Raw genomic sequence first — 23,104 nt, 5'->3', positions numbered from 1 at the left:
AGAACCGGAGGCTGAGAGCAAGGTCGAGTGGCCTCCTTGAAGGTTGAAAACAGTTCTGAAAATAACAGCAGCAGCAAGCAGCCCTAATCCCAGAAATCGATGTAGGTCAGGGTTTTTGAAAAAAATCTGAACAGGAAAATCGATTTGGGGTTAGGGTTCTTCAAAGAAAGGCTGTAGAGATGGATAGATGCTGGTGATGGTTGCAGATGAAGCTCCAACAGAGGTAAGATCAACCTAGAAAGTAGTAGTGGCTGAATCTTCAAAAGCTTGGAGAACTTCAATATCACAAGGAAGGAGGCAGCATCTATTGGGTAGAAGAAAGGTTTATAACATGGGGAAAAAGGAGGTAGGTTTGAGGGCAGCAACTAGATCATAAGATCACCTCATTAGTGCTTCCCTAAGGTGAAGGAGAAGAACCAAGAGGAAGAGGAGAGAAGAGAAGGGAAAAACGATGGAAGGAAGGTGGGTTTTGGAGACTTAGATCAGAGTAGGGTTTAGCTTTGATACCATGTTGGCAAAACAGAAAAATAAGAATGGCTTGAGTGAGTAATGTGGTCACTCAGCCCCTTTACTTATAGCTTTTAATAAGAGGGCAGAATTACAAATATGTCCCTGCATAGCCAACTATGCTGGCTATGGGGAAAATAGAGAAAATAAAAAAAGAGAAAATACCCAAAGTACCCTTATTGGGTTACATAACTCAACGCACTCTCAATCTTCTTCTCTTCTCTAAATTCTTCTAACAACAAACAAGGTCATTCTATGTTTGTACAAAATGAAACATGTATCAGTGTTGGATGGAAATGCCTTGGTAAATACCATCTGCCACCATCTGCCTTACATGCTATAAATGGAACCATATAATTCCATGTGACAACTAAGTACAGGCTTCTTTGATTTGCTTTTTGTTAATTATATCTTGTTTGAGACTGCAATGCTTTCTCTATGGTATCTTGCTCAAGTTCTTGTTTCTTTTCACCTCTCTCTTCTTGTTTTCTTATTTATGTCTCCAACTTATGGTTTCTCCAGGATTTAGTTTCGTTAGAAGCTGCTAAGTCAATTTCGAAAGTTCGTAAACCTAGATACAGATATGTGGTATTGACAGTGGTGGCCTTGGGTTAATAGTATTGGCTTATGCCAACAGATATTGGAAGTAATTTAAGGTAGCCATGGATTTTACTATCTTGATGGCCTGGTTACCTAGGGTTGGCTTCATTAGATGGTGGTTCTGTCCCAAATGGCATGCACCCTGAGTGTGTCTAGTATGCTTCTAAATTGCATGTTCTGAAAGTATTTGTTGCTTGGGAATCATTGTTAAGTTTCCCATGGGTTTGATAGTGTTTGAGCCATGAGACAAGAATTACTCTCTTTAGGATTGGTAGTGTTGGAACCTGAAAGTTTGCTTATTTCTGTTGCTTAAATTTCTCATATTTGTCCTTTAAAGATATGGATTTGTCTTTGTTTCATGGTTCCAGTCTACTACGCTGTCATAATTTTTGTTGTTACTATTGAGTAATTGCTGATACCTTTTTGCAGGGTAAGAAAGGTGTTTGGATTAAATTGCCCATTGAACTTGTAAATCTCATTGAAGCTGCTGTTAAGGTATCTCAACAGAGGTCTTTTTTCATCCTTCTTAAGATCATCTTGAAGCTGTATTAACTAGTTTTCTTGATATGTTGCTTGCTTACATATGCAGATAAGTAACTTTGAATGCAGAGTTTAGTTATTGTAATTTTTTGGTTGTTTTTGGTCTTTTAATCTCAATAGATCTCATGTTTCATCTCAGATCTTTTCAAATCTGGTGCTAAAATAACTATTTCTTTCTTGATATGTTGTTTTTGCATTCTAAAAGTTTGAGTATATTGGGAAGACTGGCTAATTTTAATCAAGAATGTATTTATTTTAATATAGAATTATTATTTTTTGGATTTGTTTCTTAATTACATTTTCATCAGATCTTTTATATTTCTCTTCAAGGTATGTTTACATTTTGCAGGAGGGATTCTGGTACCACCATGCTGAGCCAAACTACTTGATGCTTGTATCTTGGATTCCTGATACTCCTAATACCATACCTGTAAATGCTTCACACCGAGTTGGTGTCGGTGCTTTTGTGATAAATGATAAAAGAGAGGTACTCCATCTGCTGTTGCTGTCTCATAGTACTCTGGATAAATCAACACAAAACTCAAGATGGCCTCTCTGCTTCATTTTCAATGAAGGGGATTAAGAGCCAATATTTGGAGAATCCCGTAAAACACCTAATTGGATTATTGAAACCATCCCATCTGTTGTATTTTTTTGTTTGGTGAAGCAGCTAAGGTGGAAGGTCCAGAAGGATACTATATACCTGATGGTTATGGTTACATCCATTTAATTGCATATAACTAATCTAAAAGTTATTTTTTTTGGTGTTAGCAATCTCTCCCTAAAATCTGATTTTATCTGGTTATAGGAAGTGTAAGAATACTTACCTCCCATCTGTCCTGATTTTGAATATGCCACTTGGTTAGGTTCCTGTATTTTTGTTCACACAAATCTGTCTGTTCTTGGCCGAGTCTTACAACTCATATCTCATTAGGCTGTGCTATTATAAATTTGTGTAGCATATCTAGATTTGATAAGATCTCTGAGTATATTTTTTCTTTTGTGGCCTCCTTGTGATGACTTCATTATTTTGGATCTGCAAAATGGTAGATGCTGGTATTACAGGAGAAAAGTGGCAAGCTCCGGGGCAGTGGTGTTTGGAAGTTCCCAACTGGAGTTGTTGATGAGGTATGTACCTCGACATTGATGAACTTCCTTTTTTTCCTTTCGGTTCTGTCTGGTTGAATGTGAAGTGAAGGGAAATGTATCAGAACAAAAATAAAATGGAAACTTTTTATTTTATCACTACCAAATATTGTTGTGCAACTCACCCAAAATCTTTCTAAATCTAGTACTTAAATATTACTTCACAGTTCAGTCAAATTCCTTGGGTTTTAGAAAATAAGAATCCACTTGAAAGTTGAAAACCTTTATGACCATATTTTCTAAGCTACACAATCATGATTACAGTTTCATGTCTTTAAGTAATTTCACTTTCCTTCATTTGCCTTTACTTGCTACCAGACAGAGCCTTAAGGTATATGCAGTTTTTTTCACGAGTAACTGAAACTGAAATCTTTCATCAGGGTGAGGATATCTGTAAGGCAGTAGTGAGGGAAGTTAAAGAAGAGACAGGAGTAAGTAATAAAAATCTGCAATTTTGAACTTTGAATAAATGTTCAATGGTAGTTATTTCAACATACATCAGAGGGTTATATCCTGCTGAAACCTTTTCCTTTCTTCATGTGGCAGATTGATGCGGAATTTGTTGAAGTACTAGCATTCAGGTAAGGATGGATTGATCTCACACTGTTCTTAAACAGATAGTGTTATTATTCTCATTAAGAAGGTTAGCTATATGTCTTTTCTTACAGTGCAGCAATAATCCTATTCACAAATGCCTCTATTTTTTAATATCTTGGATCTCAATATTTCTGCCCTTTTGAAGCATATCTTGGGGATCCAATTTAATGGACAAGTCTACTGGTATTACAGTGTAGTTTCCGACTCTGAATAAATAAAGGTTGAGTCACACCTAGAATATCTCCTGGGGTCAAACTTGTTATGATTAGATTTACTTATCCATCTGATCCAACTGTTGAGGAAACCTGGTGATTGTCTGGGAAGAAGTCTACAAATGGATGGTTTAAGTTGGGGACCTGCCAGTGCCTCGCTTTTCCTGTCATTATCTTACTGTCGGCAGTCTTAGATATAGTGAGCACACTACCATGTTTTCAGATGTCACTTTGTTAGGGCTATAGTTTCCTGGGCAACCTGCCTAGAAAGGGTTTCTGTGCTGCCAAATATTTTGATGCCGTTAAATCACCTAAATGAGTTCATTCTATTAAAAATAAGCTTTGGATTGGGTTATGTATGTGTTGGGTCTTTAATCCAATGTGTTTATTGTAATGGGTCACTTTAATGGGCCTGTAATATGGGTAGAGGCTAGGCATATGAGATTAGTTGAGTCAATGTCTTTATTTCTTTATTTTAATTGTTATCAAGTGTTTTAGTTAGGCTGGATTAGGATACTACAAATCTAGCCCTTTTTTTGAGTTAGTTTCCTTCATTATTTTAGTTTCCTAGTCAGTTTATGTTACTTTATTTGTTCTTTTTTTTGGGTGAATATAAAATGTATTAAAGCCCCAAAAAGGGACACAAAAGTCCATAAAGGACAATAATACAAGCCCATGTGGCCAGTAAGAAACAAGGTGGCAAAAGCCCACATGGGCATGTCCAATGCAACACAAAAGCCTACATGGGCATGACCAATTCAACACAAAAGCCCACATGGGCTTAAAACAAGAGCATTGAAGCCCATAAGAAAGAATAAGGGCACAATGACAATTCCAGTAGGGTCCCCCAAACCCTTACCATCTAATCTCAACACTTTCTTCTTCCAATCCGCCATGACGAAATCAGGAACTGCTGGCAAGAAGGCAACCAAGGTGGAGGAGCGCTGGCCTTGCGGAGGGCCATGGCCAAACGAGCAGCTGGCCAAGCGAGGGAGACCGCCATGACGGAGGGCACCGGCCTTGCGGAGGGCAACGGTGAGGAGAGGCTGCTGGCCGAGCAAAGAAGGCAGCCAAGCTGGCTGCAGCCTTGCAGCTGGCAGCGAAACAGCCGAAGGCCGAGCGAGCCAAGTGAAACCGGCAGGAGGGAGGCCAAGCTAGGCTGGCAGACTCAAGGCAGCAAGCCAAACAGGCAGGCGACCGAGCGGCGGAAGGTTGCGAGCGCTGGTGATGCAGACGACGACGACGGAGGAGCTAACGAACGAGGGAGAAGCAAAGCCGAACAAGCAGTTGACAGAGAAGCTTGCCCAGCGAAGTGGCTACTGAGCGGGTGCTGCCAAATAGAGCCTGGGATCCGATGGGAAGTCAGCCAAGAAGGGCTGGAAACCAAGGGAAACAACAGGCCTAGCAGAAGAGGCGACTTGCCAGGTGGCAACCATACAGAGCGAGCGACCAGAGACTGCAGTTCGAGAGACTTCAGCCAGCGTAGGTAGAACCGAACATAGGAAGAAAAGTGGAGAAAGGGGGAGGAGGAAGAAGAAGAGAGAGGAAGAGAGCAGGAGAAGGGAGAAGGTGGGGAGCAGCCCAGCCATACAGCCAGGCTGCTCCAAAGCGGCGGCCAAGAGTTGTTTTCTAAACGGTACGAGGGTTTTTTTTTGCAGCGCCCGACTGTGGGTATTTGAAAATTTTCACTTTAACTATAACCGGTTCAATAAACGAAAGATCCAGACCTTTGTCTCTTCTGTGAGAAGAGGAAGAAGAGAAAAGGGAGGACCAGGAAACGCCATTTAATCTCTTACTAACAGCTACGCCTTCAATTGGACCACCACCATGTGCAGCACCATCAACATTCAGGCCTTTTTCACCACCATGTACAGCATCAACATCTTCAATCACTTCATCGGAAAGCCCCACAACACCCCCAGAAAATTCTCCCGCTTCACCCGTAGCAGCCTCCTTATCATCACTAAAATTAACTTCTGTCACCAGAGGCAGCAATATATTAACTTTATTCGTTAAAGATTGGGTTGGCCTTTCCTTTATAGATTGAGTCTGTTTTTAAGTCTTCTATATAGGTTTGTGAGGGTGTCCAACCTTGTACACGAATTTGATTAATGAGATTTTAGCTTGAGCCATTTTCTTTATCCTGTGAGATTCAGATTTTCCATGAGACTCACTTGAGAGAGGGACATTCTTGGTGATTCTAATCTAGGCCTGTTGGTGGGAGATCAAAGATTATAATCCTCTTCTATATTTTCTGTTTTCTTCTCTCAAGTTTTCTTTCTCCTATCGTTATTGGTGTTTGCTGAGATTGATTTAACTTGGGTTTGGAAGGATTAATCATCATCCTTAACTGCTGTCCATACACTGTTCATACTGGGAATTAAATCACAGCAAGAATCCCCTCAACTTGACCTAGTGGATACACTATTTTTGAGCCTCTTTTGCTGAAAACGAGATTGATTGTATTGGAGAATCTGTCCGTCATTTCTCCCATACTTTGGGGTATTAAAGAACCTTATAAAGGGGGTCCTTTGACCAGAGTTTCAGGTTGATCAGAATCTCTGATCTGCCACGGTATAAAATCTCCCAAATCTGTCCATTTTTGTTTCCAGATTTGAGGATTTGGATTTGACTTCAATCTGGCCGTTGAATCATTATTGTACTTTAAAGTTTTATTGTTGTAACAGCCTATTACCTTTGACCATAATCTAGCCCCATCCATAAAGGTTGATTTTGACCTTATTAGTTGGCCTAATTTCTGGTTTAGGGTTTTCTTGAGATCCTGTTACAGGGGTGTGTAATTCTGAACCTACGGTTTATCCTACGTATCCCCCGCCATATTTGCTAAGATTTTGGTTACACAATCATGATCACTTTTCCTGTCATTTTCTGAAATTTGACATGTGGTTAATCCAGACCACGTCCTCAATCCAATGATCGGAATAGCCACATCATCTGTCCAGTGGTACAATGAGCCCAAGAACAACTTCCTAAGCAGGTTGCGCAAAGGTCATTTTGCCTTCTATTTTTCTTCTGGGTTTTTTAATGATATAGGACAGCCACTACGTGCCTTTGAAAAAATTAATGTGGAGATACACACAAGGGCTCATAACACACTTCCCCTCCCCCCCCCCTCTAAACCCATCCCATATAGTAGATGTAATCTGTGGGCCGGGGAGGTATCAATCTTCTGTAATTAAAGAATTTATACGCACGTATGCCAAGCATATTATACAGGAAGAGGGGAGGTACTGTTTCAGTCTGTCTAATTTACTAACATGGACAAGAGCAGGCAGGAACTGGTAGTTCTGAAGTTTAGATGGGACACCTGAATTTGCAAGCACATGGGAGAAATGCTGCCATGGCAGGACTCCATGCCTGTGCTGACAGAATAGATACATTTCACTGTGTGTGTGCACAAATGTCATGATTTCCTCTCATCTGGTAGGATAAAGTTTTCATCTTTGGTTCTGAACACCAATTTTGCGGGATGAGAAATGACTGCAACCAAATGTATCCAAGAGGTGAAAGGAATACATGGCAACTTGCTCTCTCTCTCTCTCTCTCTCTCTCTCTCACACACACACACACACACACACACACACACACACACACACACACACGCACACCTCTTGGGGGGGGGGGGTTGAGAGTTTTTGAGGTAAGTCACTGAGGATTTCTTCATTAGGTTATGTACACTGTTTATAAACCTCATCTCTTTCCCACTTTTGATTAGTGCTTTGGCTTTATTTTGTCCACCTACAGGCAAAGTCACCAGTCATTTTTTGGGAAATCAGATTTATTCTTTGTTTGCATGATGCGCCCCCTCTCCTTTGACATCCAGAAGCAAGAAGTAGAGATTGAGGCAGCACAGGTAAATATTTTACAGCTCTACGTAGAGACTGGGCCTCACAACATGTGAAAAAATATAAATATTTCCAAGTTGCATCAATCAATGTATTATCGTCTTTGGGCTAATTGGAATTGTTTTTTAGGGGGGGGGGGGGATTGATTTTGATAGTACTATGAATCAATGTATTATCGTCTTTGGACTAATTGGAATTGTTTTTTTGGGGGGGGGTTGATTTTGATAGTACTATGACCCCAATTAAGAATTTTTTGGGCAAGTTTCAATTTTGATAAAAGAGAAGGGACAAGAAAGAAGAATAGGATGTAGCCTAACGCTTGGCAAAATTATGATTGAGTACCTCACAATTCAGAAACTATTGTTTGAGGTCCCCTCTCCCCCCTTTGGGTTAGAATGAAGCAGCTCCAAGTCAAAAAAATTTCTCATGACTTGCATATTTTTTGAAATGACTGGTTAGAATGAAGTGACTCCGATCTCATGACCTCCATATTTGTTGAAATGACTGGTTAGAATTAAGTGACTTCGATTAAAAAAAAAATTCTCATGACTTACATATTTCTTGAAATGACTATTTTGTATGGCCAAAACAACCTCCTAACTAATTACACCCTTAATCATTGTCTTTATTCTTGCAAAGACCCTTTGACATTATATCAGACTAAGGGTCTAGTTAGTTTAGAGGGTTCTTTGGCTGGGTTATTGGGTGGAACTGTCATAGTGTCATACTCCAGAAACATAAAAGTCCTGTGAGCATATTTCAAGATTTGGACTAATGACAGTCTAACAAAGGAACTCTGATCATAGTGTCTGCAAACATTAGATGTCCTGACAATAGTTTTTGAAACATGAGGACCTCATTTTTATCTCAGTGAACACTTGTTTTGTAAGTTTTTTTCTCATCTTGTAAATCTAGGAAATTGCCCCTTTTTAATAACCAATCGTCTTGCAACAGATGGGTTGCCATCTGGGATAGGCAGATGTTGAAAGGCTTCCCTGGCTGTTTCCAGATCCATTCTGTTTTCCAAACTCTGCCCTATGTACTGTGAATTTGTAATGTTGTTGACTTGTAGTTCCCCAGGTTCAAGAGGGGTGCACTAGATTAAATGGCTAAAATCAGTCAATTTGTGTCAATTTTTTACCAAAACAGTGATAAAAATCAATAGTGGAGCTATCTAAAAATGGTTTTCTGATCCTTCATTTAACAGTTTATTCCTATCTCCCATCTTCAAGATACTATTCACTGTGGTAGAAATTCAGGAGATCTTAACCATAAAAAGGCTTCTGAGAATGTTTCTTATGTTTTTTATTCTTCCAGTGGATGCCAATTGAGGAATATGCAGCGCAACCATTTGTCCAGAAACATCAGATGGTAAAGTACATAATTGATATCTGCATTGCGAAGATTGAAAAAGGGTATACTGGATTTTCTCCAGTGCTTACAGAATCAGCTTTTTTAGAAAAACCGTTCGACTTGTACTTGAACATCCGTGATCTGAACCTAGGCCCGACCTCCTGATGACCATTACTAGAAAGCATTACAATTACAATATATACTGAATAATTTGTGTAATTTGCATTTTCCTGCAAGGGAATGTGAATTTTTTTCCTAGTTTATTTATCTATATGCTTGTTGCAGGACAAGATGCAGCAATTGCCCTAGCTTCTGCTAAATATAATGTCGTTCTTCACTATTAATTCTTGATTTGGAGTTGCATGATTACAAGTTACAAATAAATTGTCTAGGTCTCACAACTTTGTTGTTTTATCCATCCTGTTACTCAAGCTAGCTCATGGCAGTCAAGAAATGTGGCAACCCGGATGCAGCTTTTCATAGGCTGTATTTGTTATGCATTCTTGGAATAGATACTAGGTCTAGATTGCATTCTGAAACAAGAAAATAGAGAAGAATTATGTTTCAGATTGCATTAAACTAGACCTAGAATCTATTACAAGAATGCCTAGCAAACACAGCCTTAGACTTCTGGTCTAAACTCTGCTTTAACCAAACTGTTCAAGCATTTTTCTCCAGTCTCAGAAATAATTGTCATCATTTCATACATTAGAGAGAGATTATCTTGTGTTTTTTGTTTTCTTATATCTTTGTTTTTTTCTCATAATGAACAACTGATAGTTATTCTCATTTATTAATAAATAGATAATTTTGGTATGGAATATCTCTAATGTCAAAGACAATAAGCAGGCTTGTTTGAAGTTGTAGCAGTTTCATCTATACGATATTTCACTTGGATTTTCCCTTAGGCTCCGTTTGGTTGTAAGGGGAATTAAAGAGAAGGGAAGTGAAATTTTCATACTTAAAAAATGAATTTTTGTAATCATTACCCCATGTGATAATATCACTAACTTCAAATCATTCCATATTTGGTTATTAAATTCCACTTTGCATCCAATGCCCTTTGGTTTAAAATGTAAAATAAATATTAAATGTAAAATGTATCAAGTAATTTATACAATCACATGGGATAATGATTACAAAAGTTTCTTTTTTAGGTTTAAAAATTTTTTCTTTCCTTCCCTTTAATTCCCCTTGCAACCAAACGGAACCTTAAGTGACGTGATAGTTACCACCTCCAAGGTACAGGAAAAGATTACCTGTGAGAAACTACAATATGGAATTCACACACACAGAGAGGGGGAAAAAAATCTATGAAAATAAATCATCATTTGTCAGGATAGGAGAGAGATGATAGTGTGGGTCTATGCCAACATGAGGTCTACATGGTCAGAATAGGAGAGAGAAATGTTAGTCTGGGTTCAATTGTTTTATTATGTGAAGAGGGTATAAAGGAATCTGTATGGCAGTGTAGCAATCTTTGTCCCATATATATAAATATAGTTTGTTCATTTTTTTTTTTCATTCCTCCATTACTAAATGCTTGAACCAAAATTCAATGTTTTTTCCTATAATTTTGAATCGAGGTGGGCTTTAGAAAGGATTTACATGTTGAATTTGATGTTGGGGATATTTGGGGCCTTGGGAGTGACCCTCAGTCAGCAGTAATGCAGTGTAACGTGAGACCGGATCATGTCCTTGTACTAGTACCATCCAAGGCTTTTAAGGGCCCTCACAAGGAATCCACTTCTTTGGTTCCCGTTTTGGATTCCATGTTATTGGCCCTGGAGGGCCTTGCACGGTATTTGTAAAAGGACATGATCTGCGCTCGTGTAACCTTTACTTTTTGCAAAGTGTTGCGTTAAGAAATCGTCTGATGGTTCTTCGAGTACCGTAACCTGCAAAAGACCTTAGGTGACAAAGGAGAACCGGTGTAGTTCCGGTCTAGGACTCTCCGATGCCTAAGTTAGATCTCTCTGAGCAAACAGATAAATAATTAGAATTCAAGATGGGTTGATGGGGTAGAGTACCTTTCCTTTTATAGCAGAATGTGGCGGTGTGGAGAGTCCCGATTGGTGTAGAGTGGCCTTCGTAGGTGATAGAGTCCCTGGGTAGCAGGGCTCATCCTTGATTGGTTGTTTTCCCGTGAGACGTGGTGTCATGACAGACTTGATAGTCGTCTTCCTGAGAGACGTAGTGTCATGATAGAATTGATATCCTTGATGGATAAACCTATCTACGTGATAGATGAGGTTCCTGGTACATGAGTCCGTTCAGACTACGTGACTGATAGGCGGTGGCCTAGAGTCCTTGGTGATGTGGTCCGTCTTGTTGATGATGGTGGTTGCCGCCGTGTTCAAGGGAGACTGCGCCCACGGATGATCGTGCCCAAGGAGATCTGCGCCTGGGGTCTTCATCCATGCCTAGTCCGTGCCCAGCGCTGATCTGCGCTCGGGGTCATGCGGTCCGCGCCCGGGTCCGATTTGGGTCGGCTCTCTCTCCTGGGTTTGCCTGCTTGGTTCTGGTCCTGAGCTAGTCCTCCTTCTTGGGTTAGGACACGTGGAAGTCCCTGATTGATCAGGGTGATTGTGGGTTTATCACAAAGGACCCAGTTTCTCTCCGCCCATGGTAAATAGCAAATTTCTTCATCCAACCTGTGATAGGATCGGAAAAGGGCATTTTAGATCTTGAACAATAGGGGTGGGAGTTAATGATCAGACTATGTATGATTATGACTAACCTGAGAGATCTCATGGCTAAAAAAAAAAAAGTGAAAGGGTTGATGATTCGTCAAATTGGGGTGGGTTTTGGTCATTTCAACCATCCTATTGTCTCTATCACACGGTATATGTATAACCTAACACCATGTATGGCATCTAAAAAAGAGAGAGGAATAGACACACCAACCTAGTGCGGAGCTAGCGGCCATTATACAAGGAGGGGTAGGGGTCATTTCAAAGAGTTGAGGGAGTGGGTGGGGGTGGGGGTGGGGGCGGAGGAGAGAGACAGACAATAGGCGCTAACTTCATTAGAGAGAAAGAAACAAAAGTACATCATCTACCTTTACACAGTTTCTTTAAGGGTTTTTTTTTAACATACCCCTCCTGAGGTTTGACGTAATTATGAAAAAATTCTTCAGTTTTGAAAAATTCTGTGTCCCCTTGAGGTTGTTAACATTAACAGATACCCCCATTCCGTTAGTCTATGTCTAATTGTGTTAAAATCATGGGATGAACTGATAAAAATGCCCTTACAAGAAAAATTAAAAAAAACCTGCAACTCATCTTCCCCAAATCGATTTGGGGAAGATGAGTTACAAGTATCATTGTAGGGAACACCATTGTAGGGAAAACCATTGATCAAGATCTAAAAAATATGCCTAAACGCTTGAAATAGGAACCGAAAATCAAAACCAAATTAGTGAAAATCAAATAAAAACGGAATGGATTTTGGTTTTCAGTTTGGCTGGTTTGAAAAAGAGGCTTGTATTCGATTTTGGCTTTGTGCATCTTGAACAGAAATCGAAGATCCTGATTCGAATGATTCTCAATTCCGCCGATTCTGCTCCATACCTACTGAAACCATGCTCCCACAGTCCCCCTCGTCACTCTATACCCTTGTCGGATCTTAAGACGCCATTGTAGAAGAGAGAAAGATTTCTTTTCTTTTCTCTTCTCGTCTCTATTTGTATGCTTTGTATCCATTAATCTATTCTTGACTCTTGTCTATACTGTATTCTATGATTGACTAATTTATCGACAAGCAAGCTTCGAATTAGAACGAATTAGGGTTTCTATGAACCCTAATTGGCATTCTTTTTTCATATCAAGTCCATTATGCAATATTTGCAGAGCAGTGATTGTGTCCTCTCGTCGCAGGAGTCTCTCTGGCATCGTATCTGCAACGTCCGACGATCCAACCCCATCTCTTGCAGGCTTCGAAGCTGTTCTCTTAGTGCTCTACGCTTCCGAAACCAAAGCTCGCGGCGAAAAACCTACATTGATCTCAACTCCTGATTTCTCGCAGCCATCTCTGTACCACACACCATGGAGCCAGCATGCCCATCGGATTAAATGCATACCCAGTAAAAACCGAAATGGTGTTCCCTACAAGGATACTTGCAACTCATCTTCCCCAAATCGATTTGGGGAAGATTAGTTGCAGGTTTTTTTTAAATTTTTTTTTTTTGTAAGAGCATTTTTGTCAGTTCACCCCTTGATTTTAACACTGCTAGACCTAGACTAACAGAATGGGGTATCTGTTAACTGTTAAGAACCTCAGGGGGACACACAGAATTTTTCAAAACTGAAAGATTTTTTCATAATTACGTCAAACCTCGGGGGGGGGGGGGTACGTGAAAAAACCCCCTTTTTTTATTTTTATTTTTATGAAAAACCAGCAAAGTAAGTTAATATTAAACAGTGGATGAGGATACAATATTTACATTACAAGCATTTAAAAAACCCTTTTTTCAAAGATGTAAGTGGATCGAATTCGGTCGAATAGTGGCATTATCATATTCGTATCCGATTATATTTGGACGGATTCGGATAAACTGGACGAATTCGGATGGTTTTCAGATAGTGATTTTTTGAATACAGATTCTCCTAAATGGATATGAATGCAGATCGAATATGAATTTTTGATTATCCGTTAACATCTTTACCGATTTGTTGATGAAGGTTAGGATTGAGACTTGAGAGTTCAACAACTATCCTTTCTTCTACTCTTCTTAGTCTTTGATTTTCTTACGTTTTTACTTTTAATTTTATTTTGTATTTATTTTAATAAATATGTGATTCCATGTATCACAGTGCATAAAATAATATATATATAAACCAATAAAAAACCTAAAAAAAGAATCACGTTATCTTAACTTATAAAATTATAAAAATAAGAAAACAAAATCCAATAAGATAACTTAATTGGAAAGACGAACACAAAGATATATTTCAGAAATTTTATTACCGTCGGATTGCTAAACGAATCGGATAATAATCGATCGAATAGGGGGATTATCATATTCGTATCCGTTTAGTTTTCGAAAGGATTCAAATTCTCCTAAACAAATACGAACGTTGATTGAATACGAATTTTCGAATATCCTAGTACATCCTTAATTCCTTTCCTTTACTGCTAAGTCATGAGAGAAGGAAATGATATGATGGTCCTTCTTAACAACATTAACCAAAGTGAAATCATTCATTACATTTTTAATATCCAAAATAAAAGTAAATAACTCCCATGGCTATTCTCTCATCCCTTGATCTAATACTTCCACCAAGCTTTGACAGTCAGTCCAAATTGTCTTGCTTCTTGTAGCCCCTTGAACAATCCTTTTGCCTCTATTTCCTATGTACTTCTTGCATACCCATAATCCAAAGAGGCAATGACAAAATTCTTATAAAAAACAACAATTGATGCCCATCCAGCCTCAACAGATTCATTAGAGTAACTTTCATCACAATTACAATATATGAGTTCGAAGGGAGTAACTCATGGTGTACTCAGGTAGGGATATATTTTTTTTTTTGGGTAAAATACTCAGGTAGGGATATTGAATTTGATTAAGGAGGAGTTTCAATATTTCAACATGCAAATGGACCAAACCTAGATCTGTGACCTATTTACTAACATTACTAATAATACTCATGGGGTTCGGTTTACTCTTTGTTATAAGACAATGATTCCTAGCATGACATCCTATTTTAATAAAGGAGAGAGAATGATATCATTTAATAATTGAGATAAAAATTGAGCATCAAGGCACTCAGTCCTTAACCCCAAAAATCCTGCTGCTCAGATTCTCTTAGTAAAAGCACAAGGTTAGAACAAATACCAAATGGTCTCTCTTTATGTGTTACAAAAGAAACATCAATCAAGGATGTAATATGGAGCAAAGGATCTTGGTTTTGGAAAGTTTTAAGACTATTTTTCCTGATATACATAATCTCTTTCATTGGAGGGTCGATACTAGTCAATCCATCAACATTTGAAAGGATCCTCGGTTGCCTAATCTAGAAGGCTTTTGAATTCTTCAATTGGTTATCCCTCACCCACTTTATTGCAAAGTAGAAGATCTTTTGATCAATCGGGAGTGGAACTGGAATTTGATTTATAATATCTTTCCCATTCTTGTTGCCGATGAAATCATTAGTCAACCTCCTGTATGGGATATTATATAGGAGTGGCAAGAGTGTCATTTCCAAGGGGGGGGGGGAAAGTGTCACGCCCCCATTTTCGAGTAGGAATAAAATACAGTAAAAGAGGTGACTAGGATGACACCTGTCATCCCAATATACTAATAGGATCATAGATACAATGTCTCAATCCACAGTCAGGCAATATTAAGCACAGTAATATAAGAGTGCGAAGACAAAAAGGGATAACCATTCCAAGTTAGATCAGTAAGTACGCGAAAGCGTTTAATAGTAGTTATAATATGTTCAACCGGCTAAGTGATACAAAATATAGTTTAGTATTGTTACCGACTGACCATGACGTAACTACTCAAAATATATGTATAACAGAGAATGTTTAAACATGGCTCAAGACCCAAAAGTAAGTCAAAATAAAGAAGTCCCAAACACCGCTAAGGCCCATAGGCACAATCTTCGCATGGACATCCATCACCATGCTCTTCAATCACAGTCTCTGGATCCACAACACCTATATCGTCATAGCTTGAGGTTTGAACTTCGAGACCCGTGAGATAGCAGTCATCTGCATCAAAGTCTAAAAAGTGTATACACAGGGGTTTAGCTCCACTGAGCTAGTGAGGGGATGGGGAAATGCACAAACTCACATATCACAAATAGTCCATGATGCATGCATGTTATAATTTGCCACCTACACACACAGTCTAAGTCAATGGTATATGCTACTATGACAATTCGAGTAAACATCGTGGGTCACTTGTATTATCGCCACAATGAAACCTCAATTGTCATAAGGGGGCCCGCGCCGACCGAAGCCTCAATACCACCCAGAGGCAGATCTCGATGATCAATGCATGGTCATCTCTGACCTGGCCTCTCTCCCCCACAGGCAGTAAGGAGCCCCGATCACCCAACACTTATACCCCTATTGGTAAGGGTCATAGTATAAGGGAAAATAATACCTAGCCACAGATATAATGAGATTCCTATCGTCTCGAGGGGTATTTCGGGTGCATCAACGACCCATTCCATCTAGCACCCGGATACTAGTATGACATGGCACATTCAGGCCAATATGACAAGCAACAATAGTTTACCAGTAATTCTGGGGTTTCGGTACCGGTGCCTCGGCACCGTAACCCGATGTAAGATAAAGCAAGTCGTAGTCCACAATCAAAACATTTTACAATCAAGGTAATAATATGCATTTATGCAGCATGCTTAATTAATGATGCAAGGCATGATACATGTAGGATAAATAATAAATAATCCCAAATAGAACCCAAAACCCACTCACAAATAGTATACATATGATTCATATAGTCTAAGTGTGGTTGCCTCGGTACACACTTCTCCGTATGAACTAGAAAGCCTAGGGATGCGTGAACAAATCATTAGAAGATGTAGGAGGGGTCCAAGGGGGTCCCCAAGAGTTACTGTTCAGAAATACAAAACACAGCATGAACAGACTCAGGAACAAAGGCAGCAGAGTGAGTTCGTTCCTGGGTCCACCCAGGCTAAGGGACTAAAATACAAGGGACAGATTCACGTACGGAGTCTACTTTCTGGATCCGTTCGTGCATCCGTTAGTAATCCGAAGAAATATCGAAGGTAATGGAACCACGGACGGAAGCAACAGGGTGAGTCCTTCTGTGAGTCCGTTCGGGCAACCAGCCCTGAAATTATGGAACAGATCCACCGACGGAGGCCCGATGTTGATCCGTTCGAGGTCCTGTCCGAGATTTGAAAGTTTTCAACCCCCAGCCTCTTTCCCTAAGATCTGACCACCTCAAGAGCTAGGAGAGGGTGTCCTAAGCCTTCCTAAGGTCAAAGGGTATCCAACTATCCATTGATCCTAGGGTTTACAAGGGTTTAAACCCCTCAATGGGTCAATCCTAGGGTTTAAGGTTAAAGGAAGTTATGAACAACAACAATGTTGTAAGAAGGCTTCTTGAAGTTCAATATTAATGTCCAAGACCCAAATATAGAGTCCGAACACTCTACCAAGCACATGACTTGGGTTCCAAGGGGAACCCTAGGTCAAGGCGATCCATGGGAAGCTTCTCCACATTTGAAATTTAAAGAGAGGGAAGGAGGGAGAGGGTAACTCACCCTCAATAGTGAGTCAATGGAAGAACTCCACCACAAAGCTCTCCACCAATCACCTTCTTCTTCTCTCACTCTCTTAACTCCCACGGTTTTGGTAGGTTGGGGTAGTAAATCGCCAATGAATGACTGAGTTATGGTTTTATAGTAAGTGGTCCACTAAGGGTCTGTTTGGCTTGGCTCACTTAAATCATGTAAGCCCATCTAAAACACATTAAAAGGCTTGTGGGCCCACTCTATGGCCCAATAATGTAAATGAAGGCCATGGGTGGGGTCCACCATGCCCGGGGCATTGTTACGATGTCCGGGACATGGGGACATGGGCCCCACACAAGAAAAACACACAGAAGCCTGAAACAGCATGAACGGATCATCGAACGGATTCAGTCTTATGAGTCCGTTCGTGACTCCGTTCCTACTTTAAAGGCTGAAAATTCAGCAAAAGTTATTGGGGCTTTGACCCACACTTCAAGGTCACTAAGGCGAGGGCAAACAAGTATACTTAGGGTTAAAAACTTACCCCTTGCCTGTCACAGTGTGTCCCCCATAATTCCGAAGACTTTCCCCACAGCGATACTAAGTTCATCACTAAGCGAAGTGTCCAAATGGGGAGACACGGGGTGTGCCCTTCGGTACTCCTCGTTCTTAGGGTTGGTACTAGGAGGGTAGTCGACGAAGTCTCCATCGATGAATTTTCTCCTCTTTCGATTGAGAAATCTTTCCTCGACGGGTAAACCCGTGAACTGGTCAACGATATTATGACTGGGCTTGACCACCATAGAGAACAGCTCACCGACATACGTGACAGCACCATCTACACGTCACAAGGATAACAATAATATATTAAGATCTCGAGTGCGGGTACATCAGGAAGAGAGAGATAGGACACCGTGGGCGCTAGCTTACGGTACAACGGTAGTGTGCCCAACTTTTTCCCAATAGTAAATACCTCACATGGCTATTCTCCCATCCCCTGATCCAATACCTACACCAAGCTTTGACAGTCAGTCCAACTGGTGAAGGTTTTGACACCTAACTCTCTACCTTCTTGTAATCCTTTGAGCAGTCCTTTTGCCTATGTTTCCTGTGCGCTCCTTTCGTACGCATAATCTGTTAGAATGTTGGAATGCATTATTTTTTTCTTATTAATTCAAGCTGGAGTTTCCTTGTGATATATGTATACTCCAGCTTGAGGGGGAGTGTTGGAATATGTATACCAGAATACCATGGGGGCATTGTGGTCCTTTTGGGTTAGTCCCCTTTGTATTTTTCCCTTTATTATAAATAGAGGGCTTGTCTGATCAATAAAATCACTAAAGCATTCAAGCATTACAACTTCCATCTTCTGTTCACTCTTTTCTCCTCTCTAAAGTTACTGGTTACAGGTCCTAGGTTTTCTACATGGTATTAGAGCTAGGCAACCAGTGACTGGTTTTCTTCTTGATTTGCAGTTTTGAGAGTTGTTTAAGGTTCTGATTTGAAGAAGGAAACCCTAGTGCATAGAAGAAGAGGAACTGGGTTTCGTACGATTTCGACAAAGGTTTAAGTATTTGTATCCACTATTCATGAAGATTAATGAATCATAACTGAATCGATTAATCTTTTTCGTGTCTTGACTGTGGTTTGAATCGAAATTTATTTCTGGTTTGGTGGTCTATTTTCTACAAGTCTGGGTTTCTACTGTCTTTGGCTGTATCCTTTGTTTTCCTTTCTTTTAATGTCATCGCTGCTTCCATCGACCAAGAGTTTTTCTGATCGACATAGAAGTAGGTTTCCGCTGGTTTGGGGGGTTGAAAGATTTTTGCTGTATTGATGGGGTTAATGGTGAATGGTGTTTTCTTGGTATCGATCTGTTCCGCCTACGGTAACTTATGGTCGATTTGTTTCTGGGTTATAATACCCTAGCAGCTTGTTCTTAGTTTCTTCAACTGCTATTGGGTTGGTCCTCTGTTTATGCAGTTATCAAAGGAGACTGGAAGCCCATCTTTGCTATCGATTATTGCTGCTAAAATTCTAGATTACTGACTGCAATCAAATTTGGCCCACTTGACTGCAATCAAATCTGTCCTTGCTTCTACCACTAGGTCTGTTTTCAGAACTATGTACTCCTTGTTCATATTGGAGAGTCAACCTTCTAGTTGGTGTGGGTATAAGGGTCTGTCTTGAGTTACGAACTCATCCCTGAAATTTCAGTCCAAATAGGATTTGTTTTGAAGGAGTTCTTTCAATTGGGGTCGACATGGGTTACCGCTGGATTGAGTTCTTCTCCCATCGTGAGGTTGAAGAAGACCTTCCCACGATTTCTCTTCATCATTATTTGCTTTATTATGAGTTTCCATTAATACCCCTCCCTACTCCTCTAACCCATCACTTGTCCAAATTTTATCATACTTTCACAATTTACCCTTTTGCCTAGTTGGGTTTATAATTGGGTTTCAATTTAATTTACAATTCTACCATTCCCCTTTGTGTTTTTGAAATATTTATAATTCTTCCATTAACCCCTTGTTATTGCCTATTTGGGTGGATCCATGTCAAACCCTTTTCAGTACTTTTAATTCCCATATGTCCCATTGCTTTTTCAATTACCCACATCCCTCTTAAAAATTCTGGATATTTACCAGCTACTACGACTTAAATTTGATCTATTTGTTAATTGGGTGGGCCCTTAAGTGATCCGAGTCAGTTTTTCGGAACCTCAGATCTACATTGCTTGTTATTTACCCATAACACCTCTTGGAAATTTTTGATAAATTATCATTTTGCCATTCTTTCCTTTTTATCCACAACACCTTTGGAAAATTCTGAAAAAATTACACTTTTGCCATTATCCCTTACATCATCTCCATTATTTGTCCACGTGTACTACTACACGTGAGGGGGAGATTGTGTACAAGTACATTGCAGAACATTGCAAACATTACAGAACTTGCAGAACCTTGCAGCCATTGCAGAACATTTGTGCAAAACATTGAAGATCAGTTTTTTCCACCATTGCCATTGGGTATCTTTGGTTATTGGGTTGAATTTGCTGTGAGAGGGAGATTGAAGTATTAAAGATATTTTGGGATCTTATTTGGATGCCAATTTGAGGATCTACAGTTAGGTTGATTCAGGTTTTTCCGATGTTTGCTGTCCTATTTGTTTATCTTCAAGATTTTATGTCACTGTGACGATCCAAGATTCATCACTGGACAACTATTAAGATCGATGAAAACTGTCTTTTTTGGAAGATTGTGTCTGCCTTTGTTAAGATCAGTGCTTCTCTCTATTTTGAAGAACGATTCTTCTCAAGCTTTGCAGAACAGAACAAATCTGTCCCGATTTGCTAATCAAGTCTGTCCGAGTTTTGAAGATCAACTATTTCCAATTCTTAAAAATTTATTATGTCAAAGATTATTTGAGAACTTCATCCATCCGCCAATGTATCAAGCTGAACTTTGGTGCAACTCTGTTTCTTCCTATTTTGTTCAAGTCGAGCATTAGTGCTTTATATGCGCCAACTTGAGGGGGAGTGTTAGAATGTTGGAGTGCATTTATTTTTGGGGAAATTGCCAAGATTTACTAGATAGAAATTTTTTTTACAAAACTAGCAGTTGTAAATTATGTTTTACAATCACCGGTTACAATGTTAAAAAGATTTATCAAATTCCCATTTGAGTAAAAAAGGTTAATTAAACAACCAAAAATACCCCTATCATCCTTTTTTTTCCTTTTATTCAATCTTTTTAATTTTTATTGACCCCACTCTTCTTTCTTCGTCTCGTTCTCCTTCTCCTTCCTCTTCATCTGCTTCTCATGAACGATCGTCTGCAACCACTCCCTCTCTCCTCTCCCTGCAACCCCGTCCCACTTATTCCCAACAAATCAGCCCGCACCACCAACACCACCGCCACCGCCACCGTCATTCACCCCCTCCCTCCCTCTCCCAATTTTTCTCCCTCCTTTGTCATCACCACCCCCCCTCTCTTCTTTGCAACCCACCCTTGCCAAGCCCAGCCAATCCATTTTTATCCTCAAAATTCTTTGAGAAAGGATTTTTTTTTCAATTAATAAAAAGGTAGGAAAACAAAAGCCGAACAAAATACAGAGGAAAAGAGTAGTCGTACTTTCAGTAATATGAAAGGAAAATCTGTTTAGGGTTTTAAATAAAAGAACAATACAAACTCGAGGTGGATCTCCAATCTGCAACCTTTCTTATTTTAGTAATATGAAATGGAAAATCTATTTTCACTTCAAACATTTCATGATGGAATAACATTTGAGTCGATTGCTACAAACCTGACAGCATTGAGCGGCCTTCACATCTCTCCTTTTTCCCTAGTGAGCTCTTATGCTAAAGAGTCCATGATCTTTCGAGGATAATCAATTCGCTGATGGGTGAAGCTAATGAGAAAGGGTTTGCGTTTTCCTTTGAATGATGAAGAATGAATCGTAACATAGAGCTCGCTTTAATGCTATTCTTTCAATGCAGTAACTCTGCCCCGTGACGGGTTCGCAGAGGTCTAAATTGTTGTCTTTTCTACTCTGCACTGATCTAATTGTTCTTTGGTCATCGAAATTTCTTTGAAAGGGTTGAAATTTTGTGGGTCTCCATTGAGATTTAATACGATAGTCCCATCACCATCAGGTAGGTCTTAGGGGAAAAGAAAATTTGAGAGTTTCATTATTTTTCAAAACTTGATTTACATAATTTTAGTGCGATAGTGGCGCGGGAATTTGCAAAGAGAGCGGAGTAAGCTGGGTGGAGGCGGGGGGCAGGGGCAAGGGAGCGTGGTGGGGCGGAGAGGGAATAGGGTGGGGCAGGTTTGTAGGGGAGGGGGGAAACTTGAATAAGCAAGAGAGAGAGGGAGGGAAGAGGGAGTGGTTGCAGAGGTGTTCGTCGTCAAGGAGGAAGAAGAAGATGAAGGTGGTGGGTCAATAAAAAATTAAAAATTAGGAAAATTGAATAAAAAAACAAAAAGGAAGGGTGAGAGAATGACAGTGAGGAGACGGGTATTTTTGGTTGTTCACTTCACTTTTTTTACTCACATGAGTATTTGGTAAATCTTTTTAACATTGTAACTCGTGATTGTAAAATATAATTTACACCAACTATTTTTGTAAATCTTTTTTTTATCTAGTAGATCTAGGCAATTTTTCCCTTATTTTTTTCTTATTAGTTCAAGATGGAGTATCCTTTTGATATATGTATACTCCAGTTTGAGGGGGAGTGTTGGAATATATACACCAGAATACCGTGGGGGTTCTGGTCCTTTTGGGGTAGTTTAATTATTATTTCATTAGGTATAGCCTTGTCTCTTATAGAGTCGGCTTGTGTAGGGGTAATTTAGTCCCCTTTGTATTTTTTCCTTTATTATAAATAGAGAGTTTGTCTGATCAATAAAATCACTAAAGCATTCAAGCATTACAACTTCCATCTTCTGTTCTCTCTTTTCTCCTCTCTAAAGTTACTGGTTACAGATCCTAGGTTTTCTACATAATCCAAAGAGACAACCACAAAATGCTTGTCAAAAGCAACAATTGATGCACATCTAGCATCAGCAGATTCATTAGAGTAACTTCCAACACAAATTGCAATATGATTCTGAAGGAAGTAACTCATGGTACTCAGGTAGGGCATTGAATTTGATTAAGGAGGAATTGCAATATTTAAAATGGAAAATGGGCCAAATCTAGATTTGTGACCCATTAACTAACATTACTCATAATACATTTATGGGGTTTGGTTTACTCTTGGTTATTAGGCAATGTTCCTAGCATTTCACACAAAAAAGGGGTCAGTTTGTTTCGGTGTAAAATTTTTAATTTTAAAAAATCTGGCTTGAAAAATTTTCCAATGCAATTTTTTTTTAATGGAAACAAACATTGGAAAACTTCTCAGCATGTAAAATACATTTATGAAGTAAAATGTACTGCATAAAAATTTTCAGGTAAAATTTTACACAGAAACAAACGGAGCCATATAATGTTAGAACCAATAATGCTGAAAAACCAAACCAATCGCGTACCCAGTGCA

The 23,104-nt window shown here is 39.5% G+C and overlaps 1 protein-coding gene across 4 annotated transcripts in view; it reads left to right on the top strand.

The window, feature by feature from the left end:
* The window catches only part of LOC122643044 (nudix hydrolase 2-like), a 57,943-nt gene that overhangs the window by 28,860 nt on the left and 5,979 nt on the right, over positions 1–23,104 (top strand). For 3 of the 4 annotated variants that reach the window (XM_043836673.1, XM_043836674.1, XM_043836671.1), the window contains 7 exons: positions 1,537–1,602; positions 1,997–2,134; positions 2,698–2,775; positions 3,174–3,224; positions 3,340–3,374; positions 7,368–7,476; positions 8,786–9,193. In XM_043836673.1, the coding sequence (XP_043692608.1) occupies positions 1,537–1,602; positions 1,997–2,134; positions 2,698–2,775; positions 3,174–3,224; positions 3,340–3,374; positions 7,368–7,476; positions 8,786–8,986 (678 nt within the window). In that variant the 3' untranslated portion in view covers positions 8,987–9,193. Of the gene's footprint in view, positions 1–1,536; positions 1,603–1,996; positions 2,135–2,697; positions 2,776–3,173; positions 3,225–3,339; positions 3,375–7,367; positions 7,477–8,785; positions 9,194–23,104 lie in introns of those variants that run through there. The other variant, XM_043836672.1, reaches the window with a different exon arrangement.

The sequence above is a fragment of the Telopea speciosissima genome, chromosome 10 (genome assembly GCF_018873765.1).
Source record: "Telopea speciosissima isolate NSW1024214 ecotype Mountain lineage chromosome 10, Tspe_v1, whole genome shotgun sequence".
Classification (NCBI taxonomy): domain Eukaryota; kingdom Viridiplantae; phylum Streptophyta; class Magnoliopsida; order Proteales; family Proteaceae; genus Telopea; species Telopea speciosissima.
This window is presented reverse-complemented; position numbering and strand designations above follow the sequence as displayed.